Genomic DNA, 23,825 nt, shown 5'->3' with positions numbered 1-23,825 from the left:
AGCTATAGTAAGTTCCAGGATAGCGGAGAAATTAAGGTTCGTGTTTAGAATAAACCTAGTTTGGAAGTTCTAGTCTCTGAAAACGTACCAGCAAACCGCCCTGAGTAATTCACTCAGGGGTTCCTTCAAAGAAAATAATAGGCTTGCGTTGTAACCCGGGCCTATCCTCCTGTGTTTGGGTTACATTATTGTATCTAGGACTCCCTTGTTCAAAAGTTAATTTCTACCGCTGTAATTATATTTTCTCTTTTAGGCGATGGCAGTCATAGGTAATAAGAAGCAATTAGAGAACATGGAAAAGGCTGAACGCGAAAAGGAGCTAGCCAGGGTCAAAATTAGGAAGGAAGATGTGGAACTAATTGTAAGTAATGAATTTCATAGTTAATATGAGCTGAAAATGAGCTCCATACAGAAATATTACCATATATGTTATGTTATATATTACATCTGGGTTAAAAAATTTGTGAACTTTTTTGCCAGGCAGCTAGTACTTGCTCGTAAAGAAACTTGTAAGTACTTGCTTGCAAGACACACAGGGACCTGAGGCAAAAAAAAAGTTATATATATAATTATAAAGAGAAGAAGGGATCTAACTTCCGCACGCTGGCGATCACAGTAACCTTTCATTTGAGCTCCAACCACAGACAGAAATTCACACTTATTCTATCAACTTTTGCACCATATCACAGCCAGATGTATCCACTTCGACCATGCACAACAATTAATCCACCCCTGTACCTCGATTCCACATTAGAGCCGTTAAACTTGATGGCAAACCACTGTTTTTGGCCAATGCGAAAAATTACTTGTCACAACTTATAACCCGAGTCGCGAATAAAAATGGCTAGATCTCAGCAATCAGACAACCGAACACAAAGACCTTGATACCGTTTTAACCGTCCGGGATCAGGAAATCTGAAAATCCACACGCGGTTCCTTCTCTTCTGGAATAGTCACAACTATTGTCCAATTTATCAGACTTTAGTAACTTCCAACGTAAACAAAACTGCCATTATTAGTGAATTCAGAACTACCCCGCACTCAACACCGGCTCGTCGCTGATTAGTCGCAGTAACTCTGCTGTAACTGAAAAATCAACGAAAAATCAAGGTAAATGTTCTCAAGGTAAGGTAATCAAGGTAAAAGTTCAAAGATAAATTTCCAGTTCTTGAAGATATTTACCTTGATTTTTCGTTGATTTTTCAGTTACAGCAGAGTTACTGCGACTAATCAGCGACGAGCCGGTGTTGAGTGCGGGGTAGTGGCGTCATCTATCGGAGAAGAAAATCGGATTTTAAAACGTTTCTCTGCTTGGGCCTAAATGTCGGATTTCTTTGCTTTGCAGATGTCAGAGATGATGATTTCTAAAACTGTGGCCGAGAGGAACCTGAGGGTGCACCGAGGAGACGTTGTAGCCACGTTAGCTGCATTAACCAACTGACTTCCTTTCAACATCGTGAAGCATCCTCGAAAGTGTACATAGACTTTATGATGAGCGAGCATCCTTTGCAGAAGCTGCAGACCTCAGGTCATCCCGACGAAGTTGAAATGTCGGCACTGCACACCTTCACATCCGAAGTTAATTAACACGTTTTTCTTCACACTTCTCAAATCTTTTGGGGTGGGCCCGGGGTTGCCATGTTCATCACAAGTCGACACACACTACAGGTTACGTACGGTGGGACACAGTGTGTAGTGAGCTGATCGAAGGAAGGTTATCGGGAATTTTTGTACGTAAAAAAACCACGTGATTTGAGTGCTTTTTCTATATCACAAGTGCTATTGGTACTAGGATACGTGTGGTAAAAACTAGGTGCTTATCTAAAAGCAAAATGTGACGTACATGTGTCAACACTTTTGTGTCATATTCCGATGCATAGAATGTGTGGTAAATTAAGTACAAGTCATCTGTCGTGAGGGCACTGGATGAAGTGAGAATATACTCTTCATACTCTACTCTATATACTCATATACTCTACTATTGTTCATATTACACTGTGTACATTCTGTTGTGCATTGTCACAGTCATAGAACACATAGAAAATTGACTTTTTTGTGTAATATTGATAACACATCAATCAATTTATTAGTAGATAAATTCTGCTTGACATCAATATCACCAGTCACTGTATCTTTACATGTAATAGCTAATTTTTTTCTTGCATTATTGAGAAAAATGTGACAACTATGATCATGATATTTAATGTTGTAGTTTCATTCCAAATTAAATTGTTTGATATAAAATGTTTTTGTATCTATAGATTTTCTCTTTGGTGCATAGAAATAGTTGTATCTACTTGCAACAAGAGTGGATTGTGAAATTGCTGGAAGCATAACAGAAGCGATAGGGAGGAAGAAAAATGAATGGATTGGCAGGAAGGAAGTAGAAGGGATTGGGAGTAGGAGGGTTTGGAGGTTTTGGGGGAACTGATAGGGCGGTAGTAGACAAGATAAGGATGGAACAGAAGAGATATGGTTGGATCAGAATGAATGAGGGAGCAGAAGGGGTAGAGAAAGGATTGGAAAAGAGCAGGACAGCAGGGATAATGAAGGTTAAAAAGGTTCATCACTCATAAAGATAAAAATAGCAACAAAGCACACTGGTCAGACTGGAGTGGGTTAATGAGGAAATTCAACAATAACTAATACTTAATAGCTGGTAGTTCGATCTCGCAAAGAGAACGTTTCTTGCTTGTTTCGAGCCTGCTTGTCGGGACGCGAGATTCCGTACAATGTGGCGTTTCAGCGTCGTAAAAATGCGGTACAGAAGGTATAGGGGTGGACACACTAGGCGATTTTTGTGAATCGAAAATCGCCTAGTGTGTCCAGTGTCGCGGTCGATTTTCGAGCCAGCCGGCTGAGTCGCCCGAATCAAACATGTTTGATTATTATTTGAGTCGCGCGGCTACAATCGCTTAGTGTGTCGGGTCTGCGATTGAGTCGGCCGATTGTACAATTCATCAGCCAATCAAATCACAATTAGTTGTCACATGATCTACAGAGTTGCCCGGCTCAGTCGCGTAGTGTGTCCACAGAGTCGCCCGGCTCAGTCGCGTAGTGTGTCCACAGCGTCGCCCGACTCAGCCGGCCGGCTCGATCGCATGAAAAATCGCATAGTGTGTCCACAACTTAGGAGACGTTTAGCTAGCGATTATGTACTGAATGGTATATGCAGCCGGGACCTTACATGCAAGGTCTGCTTCCTATTTCATACGTGAGGTCTAAAGATGGGATATTATTATAGAAATCTATGCTGGTATAACCCCTCTTCATTTTAAATTCTTAATTTTGGCAAAATATTATAATTCTCCGGATATATTGCGCATGGGCGAGCACCGTTTCAGACGTGCAGTACGGTCTAAAAAATAGTACGTAATATAGCTTGCTGCGGGAGAGTGGGGTGGGATACTGAGGGAAGGTGACAGGGAATATAGCTGAAGGGCGGTGGAAGAAGAAGGAAGCTGAGCGTGCAACAAGGGAGACAAGGGGAAGGGCAGGCGGGGATGAAGTAGTAGTTTTGCACCCTACTGGCTAGGGCGCTCTCCTAATTAGAAACACAGGTCTACTGATAACAATCTTTTACAGATATCTATGCTGAAATACCCCCTAACCATATTAAATGCATTTTCATCACAAAATATAACTCCTCTTGTGAGATATTGCGCATGCGCTAAAACAGTACCGTGGCCAGATTATGTGCTGAATGGTATATGCAGCCGGGACCTTGCATACAATGTCTGATTCCTATTTCATAAGTGAGGTCTACTGATGAGATATTATTATAGAAATCTATGCTGGCATAACCCCTCTTCCTCTTAAATTAATAATTTTGGCAAAATATTATTCTTCTCGTGAGATATTTCGCATGCGCAAGCACCGTTTCAGACGTGCAGTACTGCCTAAATAAAAGTACGTAATATAGCTTGCTGAGGGAGAGAGGGGTGGGAGACTGAGGGAAGGTGGCAGGAAAGACAGCCGAGGGGCGCTGAAAGAAGAAGGCGGCTGAGTGTGCGACAAAGGGAGACAAGGGGAAGGGCGGGCGGGGATGAAGTAGTAGTATTGCACCCTACTGGCTAGGGCGCTCTCCTAATTATAAACACAAGTCTACAGATAAGAATTTATTACAGAAATCGATGCAGAGATACCCCCTGACCATGTTAAATGCATTTTCAGCAGAAAATATAACTCCTCTGGTGAGATATTGCGCGTGCGCTAAAAGAGTAACGTGGTCAGATTATGTACTGAATGGTATATGCAGCCGGGACATTGCAAGCAAGGTCTGCTTCCTATTCCATAAGTGAGGTCTTCTGATGGAATATTATCCTAGAAATCTATGCTGGGATAACCCCTCTTCATTTTAAATTAATAATTTTGGCAAAATATTGTTCTTCTCGGGAGATATTGCGCATGCGCGAACATCGTTTCAGACGTGCAGTACGGCCTAAAAAATAGTACGTAATGTAGCTTGCTGCGGGAGAGAGAGGGGTGGGAGACCGAGGGAAGGTGGCAGGAAAGATAGCTGAGGGGCGGTGCAAGAAGAAGGAGGCTGAGCGTGCGACAAGGGTGACAAGGGGAAGGGCGGGCGGCGATGAAGTAGTAGTTTTGCACCCTACTGGCTAGGGCGCTCTCCTAATTATAAACACAGGTCTACTGATTAGAATTTATTACAGAAATCGATGCTGAGATACCCCCTGACCATATTAAATGCATTTTCATCACAAAATATAACTTTTGGTGAGATATTGCGCGTGAGCTAAAAGGGTAACGTGGCCAGATTATGTACTGAATGGTATATGCAGCCGGGACCTTACCTGCTAGGTCTGCTTCCTTTTTCATAAGTGAGGCCTACTGATGGAATATTAGTATAGAAATCTATGCTGGGATAACCCCTCTTCATTTTAAATTAACAAAAATTGGCAAAATATTTTTTCTTTTTTGAGACATTGCGCAAGCGCGAGCATCGTTTCAGACATGCAGTACGGCCTAAAAAATAGTACGTAATATAGCTTGCTGTGGGAGAGAAGGGTAGGATACTGAGGGAAGGTGGCATGGAAGACAGCCGAGGGGCGCTGGAAGAAGAAGGAGGTTGAGCGTGCGACAAGGGAGACAAGGGGAAGGTCGGGCGGGGATGAAGTAGTAGTATTGCACCCTACTGGCTAGGGCGCTCTCCTAATTATATACAAAAGCTACTGATAAGAATTTATTACAGAAATCGATGCAGAGATACGCCCTTACCATATTAAATGCATTTTTATCACAAAATATAACCTCTCTGGTGAGATATTGCGCACGCGCTAAAAGAGTAACGTGGCCAGATTATGTACTGAATGGTATATGCAGCCGGGACCTTGCATGCAAGGTCTGCTTCCTATTTCATAAGTGGGGTCTCTGATGGAATATTATTATAGAAATCTATGCTGGGATAACTTTTCTTCATTTCAAATTAATAATTTTGGCAAAATATTGTTCTTCTCGGGAGATATTGCGCATGCGAAAGCATCGTTTTAGACGTGCAGTACGGCCTAAAAAATAGTACGTAATATAGCTTGCTGCGGGAGAGAAGGGTAGGAGACTGAGGAAAGGTGGCAGGGAAGATAGCTGAGGGGCGCTGAAAGAAGGAGGCTGAGCGAGCGACAATGGAGACAAGCTAGGGGAAGGGCGGGCGGGGATGACGTAGTAGTTTTGCACCCTACTGGCTAGGGCGCTCTCCTAATTATAAGCACAAGCCTACTGATAAGAATTTATTACAGAAATCGATGCAGAGATACCCCCTGACAATATTAAATGCATTTTTATCACAAAATATAACTCCTCTGGTGAGATATTGCGCGTGCGCTAAAAGAGTAACGTGGCCAGATTATGTACTGAATGGTATATGCAGCCGGACATTGTATGCAAGGTCTGCTTCCTATTTCACAAGTGAGGTCTCTAATGGAATATTATGATAGAAATCTATGCTGGGATAACCCCTCTTCATTTCAAATGAATAATTTTGGCAAAATATTATTCTTTTCGGGAGTTATTGCGCATGCGCGAGCACCGTTTCAGACGTGCAGTACTGCCTAAAATAAAAGTACGTAATATAGCTTGCTGAGAGAGAGAGGGTGGAAGACTGAGGGAAGGTGGCAGGGAAGACAGCCGACGGGCGCTGGAAGAAGAAGGAGGCTGAGTGTGCAACAAGGGAGACAAGGAGAAGGGTGGGCGGGGATGAAGGAGTAGTTTTGCACCTTACTGGCTAGGGCGCTCTCTTAATTATAAACACAAGTCTACTGATAAGAATTTATTGCAGAAATCGATGCTGAGATACCCCCTGACCATATTAAATGCATTTTCATCACAAAATATAACTCCTCTGGTGATATATTGCGCATGCGCTAAAACAGCAACGTGGCCAGATTATGTACTGAATGGTATATGCAGCCGGGACCTTACATGCTAGGTCTGATTACTATTTCATAAGTGAAGTCTACTGATGGAATATTATTGTAGAAAATTAGAAATCTATGCTGGCATAACCCCTCTTCATTTTAAATTCATAATTTTGGCGAAATATTATTCTTCTCGGGAGACATTGCGCATGCGCGAGCACCGTTTCAGACGTGCAGCACTGCCTAAATAAAAATACGTAATATAGCTTGATGAGAGAGAGAGGGGTCGGAGACTAAGGGAAGGTGGCATGGAAGACAGCCGAGGGGCGCTGAAAGAAAAAGAAGGCTGAGTGCGTGACAAGGGAGACAAGGGGAAGGGCGGGCGGGGATGAAGTAGGAGTTTTGCACCCTACTGGCTAGGGCGCTCTCCTAATTATAAACACAGGTCTACTGATAAGAATTTATTACAGAAATCGATGCAGAGATACTCCCTGACCATATTAAATGCATTTTCATCACAAAATATAACTCATCTGGTGAGATATTGCGCATGCGCTAAAAGAGTAACGTGACCAGATTATGTACTGAATGATATATGCAGCCGGGACCTTACATGCTAGGTCTGCTTCCGATCTCATAAGTGAGGTCTACTGATGAAATATTATTATCGAAATCTATGCTGGGATAACCCTTCTTCATTTTAAATTAATAATTTTTGGCAAAATATTGTTGTTCTCGGGAGATATTGCGCATGCGCGAGCATCGTTTCAGACGTGCAGTACGGCTAAAAAAATAGTACGTAATATAGCTTGCTGCGGGAGAGAGGGGTGGGAGACTGAGGAAAGGTGGCAGGGAAGACAGCCGACGGGCGGTGAAAGAAGAAGGAGGCTGAGCGTGCGACAAGCGAAACAAGGGGAAGGGCGGGCAGGGATGAAGTAGGAGTTTTGCGCTCTACAGGCTAGAACGCTCTCCTAATTATAAACACAGGTGATTTTCTGTCAAATCGCACTTGATTGGTAGGTAGGTAGTGTAGCGATATCGCATGACCGACGTTCTGTGTCCACGCACATTAAATAAACACAACACACGCACGCCCGCTCTCCCGCCTGCCTTCCCGCACGCACGCACGCACGCACGCACGCACGCTCTCCCGCCTGGCTCCTCGCACGCACGCCCGCCCGCACGCACGCCCGCACGCACGCTCTCCCCCTTGCCTCCCCGTACCCCCGCCCGCACGCCCACCCGCATGCACGCACGCTCTCTCGCCTGCCTCCCCGCTCGCCCGCCCTCTCGCCAGCGCGCACGCCTACCCGCACGCACGCTCTCCCGCCTGCCTATCCGCGCGCACGCACGCCCGCACGCCCGCACGCACGCCCGCACGCCTGCACGCACGCACGCACGCAGGCACGCAACCACGCTCTCTCGCCGGCCTCCGTTCTGTCGTTTCTGTGTTTCGGGAGAAGCGTGTTTTTAAATTATATTTTTTGATAAACACAACTTTGTGGTATTCTTAATTTTCTATTCTCAATCCTAAATTACAGGTCCTAAATCCTATTTGCGGTCTTGTAACATGAAGCATGTTTGTCCATGATGTGAGTATTTGATAATATAGAGAATTCCGGTTAACATATAAGCATGATTTGACAGTTTGCTGTACAGTAGAAACCCGCGTATAAGAACATAGATTTTTCCAAGTTAGCCTCAACATGTTCTTATATAAATGGTGCTTACTGAAAAATTAGGCTCAAAAGGTTCTTAAATAGGTTCTTAATTGTTTCTACTTTTAATATGTACTAGCTGAAACCCGCGCGTAGTGACTGTGATGCATGTGTTACCAGTACAGTAGTGTTATGTGTAAGGTGTTATATGGAGAGTTTAGTTGTTGCACATGTTTGTTTTTTTATGGTTGAGATGTCAATACAAATACATGTACAATCATGCTTACACGTAACACATTAATCGACGTGTTCTTTTATGCGGGTTTTTACTGTATATGTAAATAATGCAGTACTGTGTCTCAATAACAATGCCAGGGTGCTGGCATTGCACCCTGGCATTGTTATTGTTGAGCATTGGCATTGGCATTGGCATTGTTATTGCATCGATATTGTTGAGCTCGTCTTTTTTATTTTACCTGTGTTTCTTTTTAAGTCTTCATCTGCATGGAAAATTAAGAACCTACTTTAAAATCTTAGCCTAAAACAGGTTCTTATGTAAAGGGGTCTAAATGGGAAATTTTAGCCTAACATGTTCTTAAAATCTATGTTCTTATACGCGGGTTTTTACTGTAGTCCACGTGTCTGTTGCAGTAAACTTGTCTTGTAACTTATTACTGCGATTCATGTGTGTGTGCGCGTGCCAGGAATCTGTATATGGGAAGAATTTAACATGATAGATGAACCTTATCATGAATTGTATGAAATTTATTGTATTTTGCTGTTGCTAGCTGTAACTTAAGATACCTGTTTGCGATCTTGTAATATGAACCATGTATGTCCATGATGTGAAGAGTTGATAATAATTATATAAAATGTAATATAATATATAATGTATATATAATATAAGCATGACTTGACAGCCAGTCGGTCAGTTTACAAAGTTGACAAATTTTAGACCGGTTTTGCAATATGCAATAAATATATCTGATAACCCCCACGACCTGTAAGATCATATATCGTTAAAACCTACATCACGCTATATGAGATAATTAATCGCTTGTACCTACAAGACAACAAGTTCTTATAGCATTGACTTTTTATTTTACTTCGCTTTATTGGTACAAACATATATATTCCCTATTATCTACTTCTGATATAGATGTATTTACATACTGTGACAATGCTGCAGAATTTTTGTCTAATTATCTGCATAGGTAGTTGCCACAACACGTCTGAAATGCCTTGCATAAGAATTGCTAGAAATAGTCACACGCATGTTTACAACGAGTTGATACTATATTTGAACAATGTCAACCAATGAAAGGATACCACAGCCTACATGAATGACTTTATTATTGAAAACTATATATGTATACGCGGCAGCGTCAGTTCGCCAACGCTTCTTTTAAATAATTTGCACTTGATAACATCATTCACACCTTGTATTTACAACAACTCAGTTGTCCAACGGTCTCTAAACAATTCGTTAAATCATTGTATTATAGTACAATTGTATAATATACAATTGTACAATTGTATAATATAAATATTTAGTGTATAGTATAGAGACCGTTGTACAATTACAGATTCTATTCATTATTTATACAGATGAATATATCCTGTGAACATTTATGCATTTACAACCTATTTAGTTTAAACCAGGTGCTGTATGTCACACCTTCAAGAAAATTCTCATTTATTCTTGAAAATATGCAAATAAAACATTTTAGGCAGGCATTAACAGATAAGCTAGATTGAAAAAAATCTGCCTTAATTTCATAATGAGATATATGATCATGATGGAACTAAATTCTATAAGATGGTTAGTATACATTAATCTTCTCAACCTTATCATATCAGTATTGGATCGCATAACTCCGTAGATTATAGTTGTCAGAAGCAATCATTAAGCAGAGAGATCTCTGGCCATATAAGGATACCTCCATTTAAGAAACATGTGTAAAAATATAATAGCTAAACTCAAATTTTTGTCACATCATATTTAATCAAAGTTTAATGGCGCATTTTGGAATCTTTGCTACCGTGCACTGCGATTTAATTCGCCGCGCTCACAGCACATACCGTGCTGGGGATCAGCGGGGGTTTTTTGGATCCTGGCGACTGTTACAGCCCAAACCGCGCCGAGGTTCGACGGGGGGTTTTCGGACTCTGGCGACCGTTACAGCCCAAACTGCATCGGGGTTCGACGGGGGGTTTTCGGACCCTGACGACCGTTACAGCCCAAACTGCATCGGGGTTCGACGGGGGGTTTTCGGACCCTGGCGACCGTTACAGCCCAAACTGCGTCGGGGTTCGACGGGGGTTTTCGGATCCTGGCGACCGTTACAGTCCAAACTGCATTGGGGTTCGACGGGGAGTATTTGGACCCTGACGACCGTTACAGCCCAAACTGCATCGGGGTTTGACGGGGGGGTTTCGGACCCTGACAACCGTTACAGCCCAAACTACGTCGGGGTTTGATGGGGGGTTTTCGGACCCTGACAACCGTTACAGGCCAAACCACGCCGGGGTTCGACGGGGGGGGGGTTCAGATCCTGGCGGCCGTTACAGCCCAAACTGCGTCGGAGTTCGACGGGGGTTTTCGGATCCTAGCGACCGTTACAGCCCAAACCGCGCTGGGGTTCGACGGGGGGGTTTTCGGACCCTGACGACCGTTACAGCCCAAACTGCGTCAGGGTTCGACGGGGGTTTTCGGATCCTGGCGACCGTTACAGCCCAAACTGCGTCGGGGTTCGACGAGGGGTTTTCGGACCCTGACAACCGTTACAGCCCAAACTGCGTCGGGGTTCGACGGGGGGTTTTCAGATCCTGGCGACCGGGCGTCGCGATCGGCAGCAGCTTGGCACTTCCCACGCTCGCGCGCTCGTGCTCCTCCCGGCGCGAGCGAATCTGCTCCTCCGCGAGCGCCATCTCCTCTTCCATCGTCAGCATGTCGTCGCGCGCCTTCTGCTGCCGCTCCAGCCGCGACGCGCTCGTCTGCTTCACGCTGAAGAACATCGGGCCGAGTTCCGCGAGCCAGTTACCGTCGACCGCCGTCACGCACTGCATGTACTCCTTCGAGGTCATGATGAGTTCGTGGTAGACGACGTAGTCCGGGGTGTAGCCCATGCCGAACAGTGCCGACGTCGGATGCAGGTGGCACGGCATGCCCGTCCTGCAGTTGACGTATTCGCCGATTCCCTGAGGAGATATGAATGAGATTATCAATCGTGTGCTGCAAATATCTCGCACATTTGGTCAGGAGTCTATCAATAGATTGATATATTGATATATATTGATATGCGGGGTGCGAAATTAACGAGAATCCGGAGCCAAATACTCCCTGATTTACTGCCGGACTCCCTGATTTGACATATGCTGGAATCCGTGTGACTCCCTGAAAATTCTGCCATACTAACTAGTTCGTTCCAGAGCATGGCCTCGCAGAATTACCGTATTTTTTCAACAAATATCTAAAGAAAATTTGGCAGACGTGCATCCGCATGAATCTTCAAAATAAGCACGTATGCGTTATTGTTAATATCTTTTTGAGCTTCAGACTGCGGACTCCCTCATTTTGCTACGGACTCCTTCTTTTTGAAGGCAGCGAGTCTGTTGGACTCCCTTGTTCAAAAGTTAATTTCTACCCCTGGATATGTATATATATATATATATATATATTGATAAATTGATATATATATTGATAGACCCCTGATTTGGTCAATGCTAGCACAACCATTTCTAAACTGTATCGACAGTTGACGTACTCTCCAAATCCCTGAAGAGATATGGAGATTATTAGTTGTGCGCTGCGAATATTTGGTCAATGCTAGCACTCATGTTCCTAAACCGTATCGACAGTTGACGTACTCCCAGATTCCCTGAAGAAATATGGAGATTATCGATTGTGCGCTGCGAATATCCCACACACCTATATTTGGTTAACGCTAGCACAAACATTTCTAAACTGTATATATATGTTCATGTGTCATATGTTCACACCACATCTTATTTTTAACTGGAACACCGATTTTCTTGAGCAATCTATTGTATTACGTGTTGAGAGAAACAAATCAGTATATATGAATAAATTTTAAGCACTTTTATAGAAGCCTTATTCCAATGTTATTTTCCAATTATTTTACTTTATTCACATGTGAATTCGTGGCAAATCCACACAAACGGAGCACATGTGCTTGAATTAAACCCTGAAATGTCAACTCAATTCCTGATAACATGGTAACAAGGGTTTATGATGACAAAGCATATAGTAAGATAGCATAAGCATGATAGTAACTTAGTAAGCATATAGTCAAGTGACCTCAGTTCCTCCTACCAAGCATAGGTATACATACCTTCAGTCTCGCAGCTTGATGAAAGTAGGCGGAGCAGATGCATTTGCGTATGATGTCCCAGTCTGTGCCACAGGATTTGAGCGGCATCTTTCGCTGGTCCATGATTTCTTTCAATTGCTGGCGCACCTCTCGCACCTATGAACGGAAAACAACGAATCGTGTTCCACCTTCTTGAGGGCATGTGTTGCTTACAATAAATAAATAAATAAATATCTATATGTGTGTATATATATGGATAGTCTATATACTGGATCAGTCTATATATGCCATATATAATAGGTGAGGAGTAACACAGTACTCCACTGTTGAAGACTTCTGAAGTAGACAAAATTACCTGTCTATAGGTCGAATGCAATCCTACACAACATACAATACAAAAAACACGAGTTTCAAATACCTTTCTCATTGCTTTGATGTGAATGAAGTGGTCCTGGGACCAGGACGATGAATAGCTGTTCGATTTCCATTGCTGGTAGACGTTTAAAAACGTAAGATGATCACTCTCTGGCACCTGGAACTTTTCTCTAGCTGCATCTCCCTCCTCTTCACGGCCCTTCGGCCGATAAAATATTGCGGGAACTGACAGCATGGAGACAATTATCTGGAAAAAAATTTCATTTATCGCATTACGAGGAATCTGCCATGTACTACTGAAGATATTCATTTATAAATACTTTGCCAACAGATGGAGGGAGTAATAATTGATCTTTAGCATGATAAAATACGAAGACAATGCCTGCGTAAATATTCCAGCTCTAGTCAAGTTTACTCTTTTGAGTACGAACCTGTTTAGAGTAGTCATAGTCTACTACCAAGCATCATTAATTTATGTGAATTTCTGAATTTAATTTCGAATCAACCGTTAAAGTGATTACGTCACCGTAAATAATAATAAAAAAAAAATAATCCACTTTTTCAAAAAATATAAGTGATTCTGTTCACTTTTTATGGTTAAATTGCTGCACTATACTTCTTATTTTACTATATTGTTTGATGTGAACGTACACTCGTAACTCATACATAGCCCATAGCAAGCAATTAATGTTATGAACACTAATATCAAATCGTCCAGGTTTTTTGGATTTTTAGCTAGTTGAGAAACAATCTTATCAGGTAAGAATTTGACGATACGTGTAGTCCCTTTAGTTCTTACTTTTAATGTAAAAAAATGGCACCAAAAATTATACAAATTTTACCATAGAAAATTCGTGACGTAGTCACTTTAAATATGTGTAACAGGACTATTTGATTCACACAAGTCTCGAAGTGGATTTTGTCATGGCGAGTGTTACCTACCAGTATGTCTGCACCGCAACCCATGTCACATGCGACGATAAGCATCTTTGAGAGGGCAGGATCGAGTGGGAACTCGACCATGTGGCGTCCAAGGTGTGTGAGCGCTCCAGTGTTGTCTAATGCACCCAGGATCCACAGCTGATACATCGAGTTCAGCATGTTGTCCTAAAAGCAGAATGTGGATATTCTGTTTTAAACAAATATGTAGGCGATAATGAATTGTCATACTGATGGTGCTATTACTGTGAACCATGTCACTCTTTGTCATAACTATAATAAAAATGTTGATATTCAAGCAATCCATATTGCAGGAATGAGAATGACCAAGAAAAAGCCTCTGATTTATTGAAAAATCATATGTGAAATCATATTTGAACAAAAAATCCACAGAAATGCACCTAAAACGTACGTACGAAGAAAACTCGAAAACTCCACCGAAAATTCTCCTCGATCGTACTGGCACAAGTCACACAGATGGGGTGCACGTGATTTTCACGCAGCACATACCTCAGGAGGCGCATCCATGAAATGGAATTGCAGAAGATCCTGAACACCAAGGGACTTAAGCAGTAGCACAACATTGGCCAGATTCGTACGCTGAATCTCGGGCACAGTAGCTGTCAACATCTCCTCTTTGTACTGCCGCTCAGTGTAAAGCCGATAACAGCGCCTACGAACAAACGTTGAGTTGAGCAGGCTTGTTCCAAGATCAAGCAAAACAACTATCCTCCAAAATTGAAATGCTCGTGATCTAATGGTTTACGTAGTTAGCTAAGTGAATGCATACAAACTTACCAAGCAAAACAACTATCCTCCAAAATTGAAATGCACACGATCTAACGGTTTACGTAGTTAGCTAAGTGAATGCATACAAACTTACCAAGCAAAACAACCATCCTCCAAAATTGAAATGCACATGATCTAACGGTTTACGTAGTTAGCTAAGTGAATGCATACAAACTTACCAAGCAAAACAACTATCCTCCAAAATTGAATGCTCATGATCTAACGGTTTACGTAGTTAGCTAAGTGAATGCATACAAACTTACCAAGCAAAACAACTATCCTCCAAAATTGAATGCTCATGATCTAACGGTTTACGTAGTTAGCTAAGTGAATGCATACAAACTTACCAAGCAAAACAACTATCCTCCAAAATTGAATGCACACGATCTAACAGCTTAGGTAGTTAGCTAAGCGAATGCATGCAAATTTCTCAAGCAAACCCGATTATTAACGTAAAGTAGAATGCATGTTCTACGTACCCAGGACCGGTTCTGCCAGCTCTGCCAGATCTTTGGTTTGCATTGGCCTGGCTGATGGGGTACACCTGCAGAGCGTCCATGCCTATTCGTGGGTTGAAGACTTTCAGCTTACAGTAGGCAGCATCAACAACAAACATGATGCCATCAACTAAAATAAAACAACAATTTGATATAGAGGTATAGAGCAAGTCAATCAAAGATACAGATGTGTGTGTATTTATATATATCAGGGTTAAATAATATAACTAACAATATTGTAACTGCAGCAATTGTGCCAGTTCATTCTATGTAGAATTAACAATGTAAAAACTCATGTCTGAGAGCATCTAAATGGGGGTAACGAAAGAAAGCTGCTTCTAAAATGCTGAAGACAAAGAAAAGCTGACTGCCAGACCAACCTGTTAGAGATGTTTCAGCAATGTTAGTAGCCACAATGCACTTCCTAATGCCATCAGGGGCCTTTTGGAAAATCTTGGCTTGTAAATCACTAGGAAGCTGGGAATAGATTGGCAAGATCGCAAGTGCCGGAGCTTCATCCAAAGCATCGAGCTTCTCTGTATGAAAAGAAAGGATATTATTTTTACCTTAGATTTTGTACTACTATCTTAATAGCAATTGCTGAAATGCAGTTCAAATACAGATAATCAGCACTGAGCAGACTAGGTAATAATAAATAAAAAACAAGGTATTTAAAACTTTAAAGTCACACATTGTTGTTTAAATATAAAGATGTAACCTGGTTACCAATTATATATCTAACAACCATCTACGTGCTTAATTGTAGAAGAAACCGTATCACAGGGTAAAACATGTACACACCTCGCACCATATCACATGTGCATTCAATGTCTTCTTGCCCTGGCATAAAGACGAGAATATCACCCTCCCATGGCTGCAGATGTATTTGGAGAGCTTGCTTTACTGCACTGTCAACATAGTCCTCCACAACGTTTTTGCTGAACATAATTTCCACGGGAAACGTACGGCCGGGTATCGTGTAGGTTGGAACATTGCCGAAAAACGTCGCAAATTTGCCCGCGTCCATTGTGGCTGATGTCACGATCAACTTGAGGTCCTGTCTCCTTGCCACCACCTGTCGACAAATAACATCATAACTACAATTTCTGGAAATCACCAACACAGTATTTACCAACGAGGCAACCACTGTTCCAAATCCTTCCTTTTCCTACCGATCACAAAGAAACATGGATTTTTCCGGGTAGTCTCAATAACATTCTAAATTCCTGCGGAACATCTACATAGAGTTTACAGGTTCGATACTACAAATCTATTAGAAATGAATGTGATACAAATCACGCTATTTTATTAAGTTGTTTTCACGGCACAAGCTGTCTGCAAAAATGGCATCGAGTCTGTAGGTCATTCGACAACTCAGCAGGTGTGTGTAACAGCTCTCTTTGTGCTGGCACCTGCTAGCAGCGCTAGCTAAGCCCAGACACGATTGTGGCAGCTCCAGCCTCGCTGGCTGTGATGCCGTGTTCAAGTTGTAAACTATTGTTTGAGTTATTAAACCAGTATTAAACGTATACAATTACGTAGTTATTGTTCTTCCGACGGACATATAACAGAATGATTCAGCAATTCAGCAATTCGTGGCACAACCCAGCAGCACCGCTTTGCCGCCACTCACATCTCTCAGCAGACCAAACAGCACGTCCGTGTTTAGCGATCGTTCGTGAGCCTCGTCCATGATAACCACACTGTAGTTGTCAAGGTCCGGTTCCCGGAGCGACTCTCTCAGCAGAATACCTTCATGAAAGACCATTGTGAGTAGTGTTGCTTATGTAAATTACATGAAAACCGATTACAAATTAGTAGTATATATTAGTATTATACTGTACACACTGTAGCAGAGTTACATTAACTTGGATGGAAACTGAGATTAGTGTGTTCGCAATTATGGTAATACCATCAGACGAGAATCAGACAGCTAATGCCTTATCATGTGAAGCAGACAGTTTTTCAACATACATTTTCAGGGAATATTGGATTACATAAAATGACTTCCACATACATACAGTGTATACCTTGCAAATAATCATGTAAATATACACGTTTATCAATTTAATTTCAACTTAACGATACACCTGTGCAATACGTGACTCTCCCATCCAACATCGTCACCTCGACTTTTTTAAATGATTCGACTCACCATCAGTCATGTACTTGATGACGGTGTTTTCGCTGGTGCAATCCTCAAATCGGATCGCGTACCCTACTTCCTCTCCTAGTTGGACGTCCATCTCCTCGGATACTCTCTTTGCGACGGACATTGCAGCTACACGACGCGGTTGTGTGCAACCGATCATGCCATACTTCGAGTAGCCCTCCTCGTGAAAATACTGTGTGAAAGTTATAGTTTAGATAACTATATTTTTATTATTATTATATAATTATTATATATATATATATATAATTAATATAAATAGTTACAGGGAACGTTATAGTATAGTGGTATTCCTTCAATTAAAACCTTTCAACTAAACTCCAAAAATACGTATATATAATACTGTTTCATGTAAGATCAAACAAGGCTTAATTTCTTTTCTATAACTATAGGTATCATCACATCTGCAAGTATTGGATGATATGTGTATACAAACAAGTCGTGTTACACGTGGAGTTTTACCTGGGTAAGCTGTGTGGTTTTTCCTGACCCAGTCTCACCTACGATGATTACAATGCTGTTGTCTCGCATCACTGTCAGTAACTGTAAACAAAACAAGGTCATTCAATTATGTAAAATTTGTCATTTTTGTATAGTTATGTGTAAATAAAAGCCCATTTCAGTATATAAAGTAGTACCTTGTCACATGTGCACGAATTTTTAACGTAGTCATACCTGTTCTCTAACAGCAAATATAGGCAAGTATTGTCTCTGTTGGAGTAATGTTTTTTTCTTTGCAAACTCGCTAGCAGCCTCTGTCTTTGCCTGCATGTGATCTGCAAACTTGTGCTCTTTCTTGAAATCAACACTTCCGTCTTCTTTAACAGCATCGTCCTGAAATAGGAATCAAAATGCACATGTGGGATTATCCATAAAATCATTTACTGCTGCAAATACTTTTCATAATAGTAAATGCTGCAATATCATTATGCTAAAGTTAACGTAATGAAAAAAAATTACTATAATATTGCTTCACATAATCGATAGGATTTTTTCGTTCGGTTAGGTGTAAAACATTAAGCAGGTATTAAATTGCTGTATCAGTCTATATAACTTTGGCAATATGTCAACAGTCATGCATTCATACAAATCAAGCCAGGAGACCAAACGTTCTGTCAACACCACCTACCTTTTCTTCTTCCTTCTTCACACCCATGATGTTTCCCAACTTGGTTCCGGCAAGCTCCCAATGCTTCTTCTGTCCCTTCTTCTTCTCTTTCTGATCTCTCCATGCCTTTACTACTGCACTGCCTTTCGTTGAGATTACCGCCATATCACTAGTTGGGTCCTATGAAAGAAAGGCAGAATTAAACATAGTCTTAAGATAAGATAAGATAAGATAAGATAAGATAAACTTTATTTTCATCGGTATGAGATAAAAATTACAAACTTGATCTTGATCACAACCTACGATAGCAGACTCCAAATCACTATTTAGGAATAGCTAGCACTATAGATGCTAGTAGATATGCTTCCACTGAGACTACTGTAACTATGTATAGCCACAGTCCATGCTGGCCACTGTTCCTTGTGCTCTCTGTACAAGGCTCCTGATTTTTAAGACAAGCAGCATTTGATCTTACTACAAAAAACTATATATCGTAATGAAAACCATGTGCCTTGAGATTACTAATGGTGGCAGTAGAAATGTGTTACAGACTCATTCTGCAAACACATATATGTCCTCATTCTAGAAGCAAGTCGGGCTGAAGCTACTGTTGCTAACTTCCTGCGTTTCTGTACGACTTACTTTTACCGGAACCACGGGGAGTGCCTGCTTACTGAACAACTTCTACTGTTGCTAACTTCCTGCGTTTCTGTACGACTTACTTTTACCGGAACCACGGGGAGTGATTGCTTGGTGAAGACGATGCGACCATCGAGGAAGGGAGGAGCGATGTTCTTAACGAGGAGGTGAACGCGGGCGACATTATCCTCGTCAAAATCCTCGTCAAAGTCGACGCGCTGTACGACACCACTCCGCAGCATCCGATTCTCCTCCCACTTTTCATTATCCTGGTAATTATAATGACAGATCGTTAGACAGCATTATACATGTGTGAAGGGGAGGCCTGGACTGTTGCTAAAGCACGCAGCATCCGATTCTCTTCCCACTTCTCGTTATCCTGGTAATTATAATGACAGGGCATTAGCATTAGACCCCATGATGTGAAGAGGAGGGGTGGACTGCTGCTAAAGGATGCAGGTTGACTGCACTTACCCATGTTGTGTGTTTGACCTGCTTATCACTAGAAGCTACTGAGCTATAAAGTTAGCAATGAATAATAAGGTAACATTATCGGTGGTGAAAGACAGACGTAGATAGAGATGATGCACAGTAACATAGCTTGGTTGGTCACTCATTCCGTATTCGCGTAGATTCCTAATGTGGCTTGGTTCCTATATAGTTGGTCACTTGATTCCTAATATGGCAAACACTGTTCAGCAGAAACTGTGTAACAATGAGCTTCACCTGGATGCATATGAAGACTCACAACACCACTCAACACTATTGCATCTATACGATTTTTTATCCATGAAAAAGACCGTCTTCAGTACATGTATTTGTATTTGAATAACATACAATAAAGATTAAATCATAATAAATGAAAAATATAGGTAGGAGACACTCGCCTGGTTGATCTGCCGCTGCATGGCCGACATACGCTTCTTTTTTCGCTCCTCCAACTGGGCTTCCTTCTTTCGGGCGTACTCTGCCGAGATGTCGGAGAACGGGTTGTGATTGTCGTCGTATCCTTCATCAATACCGTACCTATTTCAAGAATACGATGATTAGTGCCAAACTTAATTAATCCATTAGCAGTTGGCAGTGCCTGTAGCAATAACTTCATCGTATGTGGAGATATACATGAGGATTAATTAGTAAATACGCGCAGTAGTATAAGCTATGTTGGCTAAGAATGGTTTGTTATATCCATATAATATAGTAGTAGGTTCATTTAAGGCCCCTCTACCCCGACATAAAATTATTTAGCAATCTTGTTCACAATAATACCAATGCAATTACAAAATCCCAACAATCACTATTGCCTTACCATTCTCTGTCGAGCCGCTTCTGCTCTGCTTCCCACTGAGCTCTGTCTTCATCGTCTTCAAATTTCATCTCTTTGCTATCTTGCTTGTATCTGGGTGTCCGGCGTCTGTCTGCCCACGCATTGCGCTTATAGGTAGGGGTTGGCAGTGGGGTCTCATCAACATGTTTCCTATAATAATAATGTAGACTAATTATAAATATATAAATTATAAATATATAAATCATAAGTATAATAGTAGACTAATTGACGTCACGCACATATAATTCAGAGTGTCGGTAGATTTATTATTGGGGAGAAATGTTCGCGATGACAGCATAATGGTATGAGCGCAGTCGTAAGAGAATTTGTCAATTAGAACTAACGATCATTAATATTGTGCACGCTACAGTATGGTGTCGGAGTTAAGCTATGTGCTCGCAAAACTAGACTACAATGGAGACTAGAAACTAACTAGAGAACTAGACTAAAAATGGCTTTCTGAAGAAATAAATCACTCGGGAAATGGTATTCCTACCGCCGATCTGATCTCCCATAGCTCGATCTATAGCTTCTGTCACTTCTGTCACTTCTGTCGAACTGTCGCCTGGTGTACGACGATGGAGTGGGCTGGTCCCACGTGGATCGCCGAGAAGGTGTGGGGTCATCATCGTCCCACGCGGACCGCGATGGATCATCTATAACATAGGATAACCTCATATAAAACCTACAAGATAATAACACATTTCCTGGAGACGGGAGGATGGATGCTGAGAATAACGCATGAGGTGGAACGCGCTTGAAAGGGCTTCTGTGATGTGATGCGACGAAGGGGAGTTGGCAATAGCCTAAGCTTCCCTAGGGCAATTAACCTAAGATAATAATTAGCAATTTCATTAACCACAGGTTGCATACGCGTTACTCTCCTGTAACTGTGCATCACATGATCTCCTATTTATACTACATGGTGTAAGCCAACTCTACCAATTACCTTTCAATCTAACATTAGGTGTTCCAGGCTCATCTTTAAACTTTGTGCTGCGAGGTGTGTCATCCCAATTCCTTGAACTCCTGGCACTTCTATTTGACCTTTGTGACCTCTCCGAATGCTCGCCCTTTCCCCTGTATCTATCTCGCCCATGATCTTTGTCCCTCTGCCTGTTGTAATTTCTGTCCCACTCTCTTCCTCTGTCTGGTAGTAATTAGATGTAGATTAATCACAAATGCAAATAGTTACCGTGTGTTTCTGACCCTTTGCTGAAGAAATCGACTTCGTGTTTGATATATTATATTAATCATGAATGTGAGTTTCACGTTATGAACTTATTCCTGATCAACTACAGTCGATTGCTATTCGTAAGAAAATTCGAAAGAATTATGTTCTTTTTTACTAAAATGCAAATGCAATTTGTGTAGAAATGTAAATATATACAGCTCAGCAGAATAAGATGCAATGCAGTGCATGCGCTATTGATAATCGCATATATTAAATTAAATTCACTGCTTCTTCAAGTTCTTACCCATGTTCCTCCCTCCAGCTTTCTTTTTCGAAGATGCAGTCACGCCTCTTTCTTTATCTTTGTACTTCATATGTAGATGTTCCCTGACTGAGTCTGTGACACCTCCAGGGTGTGAAGGGGTTTCTACTCTTGAAGATCGATAATGCCTACGAAAGACACATGGACATTTAAAGCTTAGAATGACTCATATGTCAATCTAATCTATACTTGATATCATTAAAAAAATCAATGCAATATTTGATTTTTTCTCTTAAATGATACTTTAAATTTAAAATTAAATTCAACAGCAAAGAAGTAAAGCAATGTGGTACTTTACATTATTTACAGATAGCTAAACCTTTGTCACCACAGTCAATATCTTTAATTAGGTTAATTTACGCACATCCATTGGAATCTAATAAAATTACGTAAAAATGCACCTTTCATGTGACTCTTTATTGCCCTTGTTGTCTTCACGATCATCCTCAATGTCATCTCCTTCCCAGTCATCCTTGTACGACATAACTCTTGATCGCTTTTCAGTTGCCTGATCATTGTTTTCTTGCTGCTGTTTCCGCTTCGCTGCAGCAAGTTTGTCCAAGCCTGTAATCAACCCAAAAAATATGACAACGATCAAGTACAATATAGCATCTTCTGTGCCCATGTGTGGCCTCTGTACTTGATAATCAATCAATGGTATTTGTAATTAACAAGCTCCTAAAATTTGTTATCAAAATAAATTGTAATACATATATATATATATATATAATGCAGTTAATGATAGTTACCAAATAATGATTTTTGAGGCAGATTTGGTGCTTTAAACTCATGGGTATGTTCCGTATTTTTTGGCTTCTTAAGAATTAGTCCACCAACTTGATTCTGTGTTCCCTCAAGTCTGTGGATTGACGGTTCATCTAATCCTTCTGCCATCCTTTATTTATCTGAAATAAATAACCAAACCACTTATATATGAAAGCAGTTATGAATATACACATATTTGCATACATTAATTTACAGCACAGTATTATAGCAGTGAACATGTCGAGAATGGAGAATTATTGGTATATCCTACGTTTTCTCGCGTTGAGCACCATCTCCTGACAAAAAATAACTATAAGAATTATAGTAGTAGGTCATTTATCCTTATAATAACCGGCCAACAAGAACGTACGTACGTATACCGTTATACGTCATCATAGCAATAGAATGTGGAAAAGGTGTAATTTTCTTCATTTTTTAATTAAAGTTCCTGCGAGCAGATTCGTAATAGAATTCATTTTCAAACTAGAAAAACCATTGATTAAAATGCAGCTAAACGGCTAGAAAAACTAAAAAGTAATAGAACAGCCATCACGGTTCACAAACATGTACAGACTGAATGTACTGTAGAAATCAACGTTTATATTGCGTATGGCGGTATGTGCCTTGCCTTTGTTATTCAGTCTAAAATTAAACGTATTCCTACTACGGTACCTGTTGTTGTGATAGCTGACCAAATGTAACGTGATTTTTTATGTAATAGTTACTTCACCGACGTGAAATCGGACGTGGTGACGCGTGTTTGTCTTCAATATTTATAGTTGTGTAAACGCGCAACGACTAGTGGACGCGGACATGTTTAGCATGCCAGGAGCGCTACCTAGCGAGAAAGCGCACAACTGGGCGCCTCCCAGTTGGCGTAAAAACCCTAGCTAACCCTAACCCTAAACCGGAAAAACAGCATTGTACTTAATTTGTATAGCGCGGCCACTGAGTTATATATAATAACATTTAATATATAACTGATAGTTATTTTATACAGTGACAATATACTCAGTGAGCGCAGCGTATTATTAGCTGTAGATAAGATGTTATTTGGGTGGGAATTAACTGTGTCACTGACTCACTGAGTTATTCAAAGGCGTCATATAAATATTTTCTTAAAATTATCATTGATTTAAATTAAGAAGACCTCTGAGGAACCTCGGCGTGAGATATATAATTAAAGAAGTATACCAAGGATTTAATAAAACAGAAGAACAAAATAACAGTAACAGATAGTATATAGATATACAAGAGGGGTTTCAGTGATGGAGCCAATATTATGGTGGCGAAGTCTTCACTCTCTCCAAACAAACACACTTTGTGATTGCAGCCCTAACATTTCGAACGTTTGGCGAAA

General features: G+C 41.1%; 2 protein-coding genes across 3 annotated transcripts in view; one reads left to right on the top strand and one right to left on the bottom strand.

The window, feature by feature from the left end:
• Window positions 1-2,244, top strand: part of LOC106821496 (huntingtin-interacting protein K-like) — an 8,772-nt gene extending 6,528 nt beyond the window's left edge. Inside the window, exons 2-3 of the mRNA XM_014826334.1 lie at window positions 254-361; window positions 1,346-2,244. Coding sequence (XP_014681820.1) covers window positions 254-361; window positions 1,346-1,441 — 204 coding nt within the window. The 3' untranslated portion in view covers window positions 1,442-2,244. The remainder of the gene's footprint in view (window positions 1-253; window positions 362-1,345) is intronic.
• Window positions 2,245-9,115: 6,871 nt separating this feature from the next.
• LOC106821502 (pre-mRNA-splicing factor ATP-dependent RNA helicase PRP16-like) lies at window positions 9,116-23,286 on the bottom strand. 2 transcript variants are annotated; one of them, XM_014826347.1, is made up of 22 exons: window positions 23,051-23,286; window positions 22,450-22,608; window positions 22,102-22,264; window positions 21,683-21,828; window positions 21,154-21,354; window positions 20,701-20,860; window positions 20,187-20,354; window positions 19,765-19,903; window positions 18,961-19,146; window positions 18,260-18,418; window positions 17,806-17,964; window positions 17,593-17,673; window positions 17,116-17,305; window positions 16,594-16,712; window positions 15,762-16,035; window positions 15,341-15,496; window positions 14,943-15,090; window positions 14,185-14,347; window positions 13,678-13,842; window positions 12,779-12,982; window positions 12,382-12,516; window positions 9,116-11,227 (listed from the first exon to the last, which is right to left on the bottom strand). In XM_014826347.1, exons 2-22 carry the CDS (start codon window positions 22,592-22,594, stop codon window positions 10,811-10,813), a joined length of 3,678 nt encoding a protein of 1,225 aa, XP_014681833.1. In that variant the 5' UTR covers window positions 22,595-22,608; window positions 23,051-23,286; the 3' UTR covers window positions 9,116-10,810. The 2 variants fall into 2 exon arrangements, with proteins under 2 accessions (XP_014681833.1, XP_014681834.1); XM_014826348.1 differs by having other exon boundaries at window positions 22,450-22,605; window positions 23,138-23,286.
• Window positions 23,287-23,825: the final 539 nt, after the last annotated feature.

Source organism: Priapulus caudatus, unplaced genomic scaffold, assembly GCF_000485595.1.
Source record: "Priapulus caudatus unplaced genomic scaffold, Priapulus_caudatus-5.0.1 Scaffold75, whole genome shotgun sequence".
Lineage (NCBI taxonomy): Eukaryota > Metazoa > Priapulida > Priapulimorpha > Priapulimorphida > Priapulidae > Priapulus > Priapulus caudatus.
This window is presented reverse-complemented; position numbering and strand designations above follow the sequence as displayed.

What these genes read in the sequence shown, in the direction of transcription:
- LOC106821502 (XM_014826347.1), bottom strand. Translation starts at nt 22,594, where the DNA reads ATGGCAGAAGGATTAGATGAACCGTCAATCCACAGACTTGAGGGAACA. An exon ending in TATGGGAGATCAGATCGGCG is followed by an intron (nt 20,355 to 20,700) that starts GTAGGAATACCA and finishes TTATTATTATAG; the next exon opens with GAAACATGTTGATGAGACCC. An exon ending in ATCAAGCTGCGAGACTGAAG is followed by an intron (nt 11,228 to 12,381) that starts GTATGTATACCT and finishes ATATCTCCTCAG; the next exon opens with GGAATCGGCGAATACGTCAA.